At 39.5% G+C, this 8,565-nt stretch overlaps 3 protein-coding genes across 3 annotated transcripts; 2 read left to right on the forward strand and 1 right to left on the reverse strand.

Moving 5' to 3' along the window:
- The first annotated feature begins 353 nt into the window (after window positions 1-353).
- Window positions 354-2,583, forward strand: LOC108828487 (aspartic proteinase Asp1). The gene is made up of 7 exons (XM_018602197.2): window positions 354-685; window positions 822-939; window positions 1,028-1,254; window positions 1,321-1,894; window positions 1,970-2,042; window positions 2,138-2,225; window positions 2,315-2,583. Exons 1-7 carry the CDS (start codon window positions 492-494, stop codon window positions 2,436-2,438), a joined length of 1,398 nt encoding a protein of 465 aa, XP_018457699.2. The 5' UTR covers window positions 354-491; the 3' UTR covers window positions 2,439-2,583.
- Window positions 2,553-3,760, reverse strand: LOC130500302 (extensin-like). Its single transcript, XM_056995178.1, has one exon. The coding sequence runs from the start codon at window positions 3,588-3,590 to the stop codon at window positions 2,901-2,903; it is 690 nt and encodes a 229-aa protein (XP_056851158.1). The 5' UTR covers window positions 3,591-3,760; the 3' UTR covers window positions 2,553-2,900.
- A 1,610-nt stretch (window positions 3,761-5,370) lies between these two features.
- LOC108835195 (cyclin-A1-2-like) lies at window positions 5,371-7,653 on the forward strand. The gene is made up of 10 exons (XM_056993624.1): window positions 5,371-5,634; window positions 5,724-5,960; window positions 6,049-6,141; window positions 6,269-6,402; window positions 6,508-6,583; window positions 6,676-6,752; window positions 6,849-6,882; window positions 6,974-7,123; window positions 7,202-7,336; window positions 7,443-7,653. Exons 1-10 carry the CDS (start codon window positions 5,464-5,466, stop codon window positions 7,500-7,502), a joined length of 1,167 nt encoding a protein of 388 aa, XP_056849604.1. The 5' UTR covers window positions 5,371-5,463; the 3' UTR covers window positions 7,503-7,653.
- Window positions 7,654-8,565: the final 912 nt, after the last annotated feature.

The following is an 8,565-nucleotide window of genomic DNA, read 5'->3' on the forward strand; positions in this document are numbered from 1 at the left end:
TTTTTGGTCAACTTTTCTTCACTATTATTCATTCATCAAATTACAATTACTGAAAATTTGAAGGGGAAAATACATACCTTTGTAAAGATTTAAACACCACCATGTAGAATTAATGGGCCGATATATGGGCTTTAACTATACATAAACCCGAAAGAACTTTCGGCCTTTTAGTCAATCATATGATTCGCGCGTGGGTCGGGTCTTCCACGTCTCCAGTCTCATTGACCGATGCGCGTTGACGTTATTCTGGCGAAGTAAGGTCCAAATTTCTCAATCAATCTAATCACGGGAACTCAAACAAAACCTCTGTACCAAACTTGCAACTTGCGAGCAGTAAGTGAGATTCTCTCTCTAGTCTCTATATATTTGAAAAAAAACAATTTTGGAAGAAGCAGCAGAAGCATAAAGTGTCAAACTTTTTCTACTCCTGAAAAGGAAACCTTCTCGGGATTTGGTTTCGCTTTCTTGGAGGAAAGGAAAGGGTAATCATCATGAATCCTAAAAAGCAGACAATAAACCTCTTTCCACCTGTCTTCTATGTCCTCCTCCTCCTCCTCCTCCTCCTCTGTTTTCAACTCTCGGAAGCTACCAAAGACTCCTCCAAGGGTCATCAGATCAAGCTCCAGAACCACCGTCTCGGCTCCTCCGTCATCTTCCCCGTCTCCGGCAACGTTTATCCTCTCGGGTAACCTTTAAAGTTCATCTCTTTTTCTCTACTTTTCACTGACCCATTTGTAGTTTTGATCTTTCTCCGTTTGATGATTGATTCTATTGATTTAAAGATCAGATCTTTGCCAATGAATTGACCATTTCAATCTCAGGTACTATTATGTGCTGCTCAACATAGGAAACCCACCTAAGCTCTTTGACTTGGACATCGACACCGGCAGTGACCTCACTTGGGTTCAGTGTGATGCTCCCTGCAACGGTTGCTCCAAGGTTTACAACTTTTGACTTCTTTCCTTTTTAGTTTCTCTGTGACATCATATCTTGAATCTCTATGCTATTATCTTTTTTCCTTTTGCAGCCTCGTGATAGCCAGTACAAGCCCAATCACAACACTCTCCCTTGTTCCCACCTCTTGTGTTCTGGCCTCGACCTTCCCCAGAGCAAACATTGTGATGACCCTGACGACCAGTGTGACTATGAGATTGGGTACTCTGATCATGCCTCCTCCGTTGGTGCTCTCGTCTCCGATGAGTTCCCTCTCAGACTCGAAAACGGCTCCACCATGCGTCCCCACTTGACGTTTGGGTTAGTTTTTTTGAATATTCACAAGTTGCTTGTTATCATGATTCTTGAATGAGTTTCTTTATGTAGATGTGGGTATGATCAGCAGAACCCTGGTCCACACCCTCCACCTCCAACAGCGGGGATCCTTGGTCTCGGCAGAGGCAAAGTAAGCATCTCGTCGCAGCTTAGTTCCTTGGGGGTAACCAAGAATGTGATTGTGCATTGCTTGAGTCATAACGGTAAAGGCTTTCTCTCTATCGGAGATGAGCTTGTTCCTTCCTCTGGTGTTACATGGACTTCATTGTCTCTTAAGCCACCTAGTAAAAACTACAAGACTGGACCAGCTGAGCTTCTCTTTAACGACAAGACCACTGGTGTCAAAGGCATTAACTTCATTTTCGATAGTGGAAGCTCCTACACTTACTTCAACGCAGAAGCGTACCAGGCGGTTCTCGATCTTGTGAGAAAAGACTTGAAGGGGAAGCCTTTGACGGAAACAAAAGAAGATAAGAGCTTACCGGTGTGTTGGAAAGACAAGAAGCCTTTGAAGTCGGTACATGATGTCAAGAAGTACTTCAAGACGATTACTTTAAGGTTTGGTGGGAGTCAAAAGAACGGTCAGCTGTTTCAGATTCCACCTGAGTCTTATCTCATCATCACTGTGAGTCTCTCACCTTATGACCTGTGTCTCAATAAAGATCCATGGCTGAGAGAGTTGTGTGTGTTTTTTTTTCAGGAAAAGGGAAACGTGTGTTTGGGGATTCTAAACGGAACTGAGATCGGTCTGGATGACTATAACATCATTGGGGGTTAGTAAAATCTTCTAATGTTTGTTTATGTTTATTACTTTGACCATAAGTGTCTTATCTTATGTGGCTGTGTGTGTGTGTGTGTGTGTGATAAGACATATCATTCCAAGGGATAATGGTGATCTACGACAATGAGAAGCAGAGGATTGGATGGATCCCTTCAGACTGTGACAAGCTTCCCAAGTTCTGAACCCGCCTTTTTTTTCTTTCTTCTTGTTGTTTCACATCAAATCTATACTACAACTTGTTCTTTTTGCGTCTCCGGTCAACAGTGTGGGTCAGGACAATGGAGGAGACTTGTCGGAGGAGGAGGCATATCCAAGAGGCTTTGGTTTGATAGGAGAGCTTTTCTCAGGAACTGATGCTTCCAAGTACAATAAAGATGGAGAGCTTTGACACCAGAGAAAAAGAGTTTTTTTTTAAAGTAGTGAAATAAATAAAAAATGTATGGTTAATGCTGTTTTCATAGAAACAAAACAAAGGATTTTTTTTTGAGTATATATATATATATATATATATATAATACACTAATACCCTTGTGTATGTCATCAGAAGTAATCATTTACTAAAAAAAAATTAAAATAGGACCAACCTCTTTTCACTTCAACATTTTGCATTCTCATTTAGCTGTAAAAAAAACTTGCATTCTTTCTTCCACACACTCAAAACTTCAAAATACTACAGAGATAAAAAGAAAAAAACTCTATTGGCATTAGATATATAGGACCCAAAATTTAAAAAGATTACATTCTAGCCCAATCATTGAGTTTAATTTGATTTGAGCGATACAGGCTTCTTGTTGGTTCGGGATCGGATGGCTAAAAGAGCACAATCTCGGCCCATTTAAATAAAATGGGTTTAAAAGAGCCCAAACCCGACCCATTCAGCTTCGCTGGCGAGTCTCGGCGAGAACCGGAGCGAAGAGAACGACGACTTCGGCGAGTCCCATCTAGAAGAAACGGTCCACGGCGACATCGTCTCCATATCGGAGCAGTACTCACGGTCCGACCTCGACCCGGTTTTTCTCCGGCGGCCACCACCGGTCTTGCTCTTCCTCAACCTAAACTTCGGCGTCGGGAAACACCCGAGCCCGGCGAAAGCAAAGTCGGGTCTGGGTTCGGACTCGGATCCGGGTCTGACCCGGTCGTGGCGGTTGGGCTGCCACCGCTCGGAGAAAGCGCGCGGGGTTGAACGGAAAGAAGGCGCCGGAGAGTAGAGTCCGGAGTGAGACGACGGCGGCGGCGGTTTGAGCTTCGACGGAGTTGGAAAGGAAGGAGCGAGGGGAGATAGAGAGCGGCTCTTGGAGCTTGAGATGAAAGAAGACGACGGCGGAGATAGCGCCGGCGGGAGAAGCGGCTGCGAGTGATAGAGTGGTTTTAAACGGAGAGGAGAGAGTTTCTTGGGAGGCTGAAGGAGAGGAGTGTTCCCGTTTCCGGTTCCGGGTTGAGAAACTCGGGTCTTGGGTACACCGGGTCGGACCTCCCAGCTGAAAGGTACGGTTCCTGGTCTCTTGAAAGAATCATCAACGGTGGCAGCAACAATAGCCATATTTTGGTTTTGTGCTCACAAGAAGAGATATGAAAACAAAACCAAAGAGAGATAGATGGATAGAGAGAGATGAGACTTGTGACTTTGGATTAAGAATTGAGTTAAATGTCTTTATATTAAGACAAAAACATGAGATAGGATAGGAGAGAGAAAGAGAGATGGGAGGCGAGATTAGAGGAGGTGGGTGGCGGGAGAGATTAGAGAAGTTTATCTGTGTATTTGACTTGTTTCCAATTTGTCCCCACCATTAAACATAACCTTGTCAATTATACAATGGTCACCATATAATATAATATTCAAATTTTCAAACTCTAATTGAGATTGTAACACCCACATTAAAACCTGGAGGATAAATACATCTTTCAATCTAGGCCATGAGAAATGCTTGTTTTATTCAGTTTTTGGTATATAGCACAAAGTATTTGAATTTTAGCAGTCACGCATGAAAGATGCTTGTTTTTATTCAGTTTTGGTATATAGCACACAGTATTTTAACTTTTAGCTGATAACACATGATGGCCTTGTGATGATATATGTGTGTATAGTAACAGGTCGGCAGAATTAAAAGAGTTCAAATATTCAAGTGCTCTAATATAGTGTTAGAGCACGCGGTCTTTCATGATTTAGACGTGAAAGTGAAAAATGAAACCAAATCAAAAATAAAACTGTTGGTAATTCAAACTTTGAAATGATCATCAATGTCACAATGACCCTTTTTCCCTACATGAAACGCAAAAGGTATAACCACTTAAACCTTTTTTCTGTCTCGTCTGCAAAAGATTCCAATTAAGTCATTAGAAACTGTACAAAGGCATGATGATGACATTTGTCACATAAAGGTCAAACCAAACTTCCAACGACCACCATAGAGTCAAGAAGTGGAGCTTTTCTATTGGAATTGTGGAACGAGCACAAAATTTGTATTGCTTGCCACGTTCAGTAGGCACTCATCAGCGCCGGCTACAAGACTCTTCAAGTCTTAACTCATAAAAAAATATGTAGATTACTATAAGATATTTTAAACTAGAGGGAACGAACACAAACTGATCAGCAGATTCTTCTGATCATGAAAGATGAACTTTATACTCGAACACACAACAACACATCACTTGAAAGCAGCCTCTTAGCATACTGTACCACTCTAAGGGTTGAATGATAACATGTGAATTGTGAACAACTGCAGTCCAGTGTAAATAATAACAAAAATATATAGATAAATAAATATATGTAAATATGTAAATATAAACATTTGGAACCTAAGTCTCCCACAAATAAACAAACAAATCAATCACATATTCACCCATAATAAACTATTTTTTTTTTTTAAATTAGCACTCTTGTTTTCCAAATTTGATATCTAGATTTCTTCTAATCCTACATTTCAAAACCTGAAGCTATATTAATCCAAACATTTTTTATTTTGAAATATAATCCAAACAATTATTAAACTACGTTATACATGGAAGGTATACCAGGCCTGTTTAACGCTCTTGTTGAAAACCCTCCTTCTCTTGAAGAAGGTTTTACTGGACCTACGTTTTTTCCCGCTCTTGTATGACACTCTCTATCTTGTAAAGAAGGTTTGTTTACGAATGCTTTCAGTATAATAAAAGTTTCGCGCTCAACAATAGTGGGTCCCCCATCTATTAATCCAATCGCGTAAGTCGTAACGGTTTTTGACTTAATCCAGCGGCCAGGATTAATTCATTTATCATTGATAAATAGAAATAGTAACTTCCCATTTCTCTTCATCCTCTTCGTCTCTCTCTCTCTCAAGATCCCTCCCTCGCAGAAGAGAAACCCTAACTCATCTCACCGGAGAACGACTCCGCCGCCGCCGAATCGGAGATCTTCCACTCCCTCCTCAACAAAAATGTCTTCCTCGTCGTCATCGAGGAGTCTACCCAAGGAGAATCCACTTTCTCGCCCGAGCGTAGCCAAAACCCGAGCCCCACTCGGCGAAGTCGTAAACCGCCGTAATCCCCTCGGAGACATCACAAACCAGAAGAACGGATCTAGAATCTCCGCTCCGTCGTCTACTCTCGTAAGTTACAAAACTTCTTCTTCTTTTCTCCGCCGAGTGAAATTAGGGTTTTATAATCTCTGTTAAAAACTCGTTCCGTCTATTTGAAGGTGCGTTGTTCGAATAAGATCGGGAGATCGAAGAAGGCATCGAAACCTCCCAAGCCAAACGCCAAATCGAATCTACTCGTTCCTTACGAAGACATCATCGAATCGCCTCAACGTAATGCAGAGTCAGATCTGGGAAATGATGCTGATGAGGTTGATGATATCGATAGTAACCTCGTGGATCCACAGCTCTGTGGTGCCTTTGCTTGTGATATCTACGAGCATCTGCTTCTATCCGAGGTTGGGAATCGCTTTTACGAGTTTCAACAACTAAAAAAAAAAACTTGGCTCTGTTTTCTGAGTGTGCTTGTTTATTATTCTCTGTTAGGTAAAGAAAAGGCCTGCTTTTGATTACATGGAGAGAGTTCAGCCAAACATCAATGCTACCATGCGTACTATTCTCATTGACTGGCTCGTGGAGGTAAAAGCGTTCAGTTAAACTGCATTTAGATTTGATGAGGCAACAAGAAAGAACGTTTCTTTTATAGAATTTTGGACTCTGTTAGGTTGATATATGATTTTTTTGTTTTGTTTTCATGAAACTACAGGTTGCTGAAGAGTATAGGCTTTTGCCTGAGACGTTGTATCTGGCGGTGAACTGTTTGGACCGGTATCTTTCAGGGAATGTGATTACCAAGCAGAACCTGCAGTTGCTTGGTGTTTCATGCATGATGATTGCATCGTGAGAAATCTATACACTTTTTACTCTTGAGGTTTTGATACTTTTGGCTTCTTTAAAAAGTATGCAATTTTTTTTCTAAACTTGTGGACGTGATAAATTTTTCAGAAAGTATGAAGAAGTGTGTGCGCCTCAAGTGGAGAGTTTCTGTTACATCACTGATAACACATACTTAAGAAACGAGGTTTGTGTTTAATTTATTGTGGACAAGCTTTTCTTCTTGTGGGTTTCATATGCAAAGTAATAATACATCGTTAACTTAATTGTTTGTAACAGCTTCTGGAGATGGAGTCTTCTGTTCTGAATCACTTGAAGTTTGAACTAACAACTCCAACAGCAAAATGTTTCTTGAGGTAGCTTCTGATCATATTGATGTTATTTCTATTTATGCGTGTGTGTTTGTGTGTGTCCCTGCTGATCCGGACTTGTTAAAATGGTTGGTTAATTAGGCGCTTTGTTCGTGCTGCTAAAGGCAAAACTGAGGTATAATGCTATATGACAATTGAAGATGAGTTATTTACTCAACTGGTGATGGGTTTATATGCGTTTCTAACTGTTTATTGCTGTCTATTAGGTACCATCACTGCTGTTTGAGTCACTAGCGAGCTATCTCAGCGAATTGTCTCTCTTAGATTACGCTATGCTTCGCTACGCTCCATCACTTGTCGCAGCCTCTGCTGTTTTCTTGGCACGATACATATTGCACCCTTCAAGAAAACCATGGGTATGACAAAGAAACTTTTATTTACAGTCTTTAGTTTGTTTAACTAAACCTGTTAAAATTTGCGTTTTTTTTTGACAGAGCTCTACGTTAGAGCATTACACATCGTACAAGGCTAAACATTTGGAAGCATGCGTTACGAATCTTCTTCAGCTATGTCATGAGAGTCCCTCAGCCGATGTAGTTGCAGTCAGAAAGAAGTACAGTCAAGACAAGGTAACATAACACTCCACTCCACTTCTTTTGTTATTTATTATTAGTATCTTCATGTAATTAAGATACTTGAAATGTTTACTCTTTTTTTTTCTTCTATTTTTGGCAGTACAAGTTTGCAGCAAAGAAGTTTTGCCCCACCTCACTGCCACAAGAGCTCTTCCTCTGATTTGGGTTTCTTGGTGCCTCCTTTTGTTTTTTTTTCCTCTGTATTGTTGATAGAAGAAACTCATTGGGTCAGAGACCAAATGTATTCAGTTCGATTGATGTGTAGGACCAATGTAATGAACATAACAACAATTAATAAAAAGGAAAATCCACCCACGCTTCGCAAGAATTAACTGATAGGAACTATAATCAAATATATGAGACAAAGCATTTGCTTATTTTATTCAACTGTGAAAATGCCATTACAAAACATAGCTAAAATAATAAGATTCTCAAACTTCTGGTCTTGTGGAGGAGGCTTGATGTGCCCTGAATCGACAAGAAAATGTGTTATATGTTTTATTCAAATGGTTCGAATTGTATATTTTTGGGTCAAATTTGACGTTAATTATGAATTATATTTTTCAAAATCCAACCATGCATTTATCTATGATAAGTACTCCCTACGCACACGTCCTTCTGGATGGAAAATGAAATGATGATTGCTATTTGGCTCGAACATTTTAGGGAAACCAAACAAATGAAATAAGAAAGGAATGGATAAAACCACTATGAAATCTCTATTTTCAGAGAAACGGAAACTACAAAGGTTCCAAACCTCCTTGACCATTATTCTTTGTTAGTTTATGATGCAAATATGCATTAAAACAATATTGTTATATTTTTGATTTTTTTTTCTTAAAATATGTGAGTTAAACCCAACGAAAATATTGAGTTTTTGGTTAAAATCTCTATATTTATAAGTTTATACTCATTAGTTTTGTTTAAAATTTTCGAATTACTTTATACATTTTTATTAATGTATGATAAACTCTTTTTCATGGTACATGAACATTATTCTAATTTTTAACAATTAAGTTAGTAAAACTTCATATGCTGTCTAAAGCATTGGATTTATAACTATGAAATCTTTGTTATTGATAGAAACGGAGACAACAAAGGTTCCAAACCTCTTTGACCATCACCCTATGTCAATACGTGGTGCTACTATGCATTTAAACAAGATTTTCCTATTTATTAATTTTTTTTTAAAAAATTGTGAGGTAATAACCCCCTATGAGAAA

Source organism: Raphanus sativus, chromosome 9 (assembly GCF_000801105.2).
Source record: "Raphanus sativus cultivar WK10039 chromosome 9, ASM80110v3, whole genome shotgun sequence".
Taxonomy (NCBI): domain Eukaryota; kingdom Viridiplantae; phylum Streptophyta; class Magnoliopsida; order Brassicales; family Brassicaceae; genus Raphanus; species Raphanus sativus.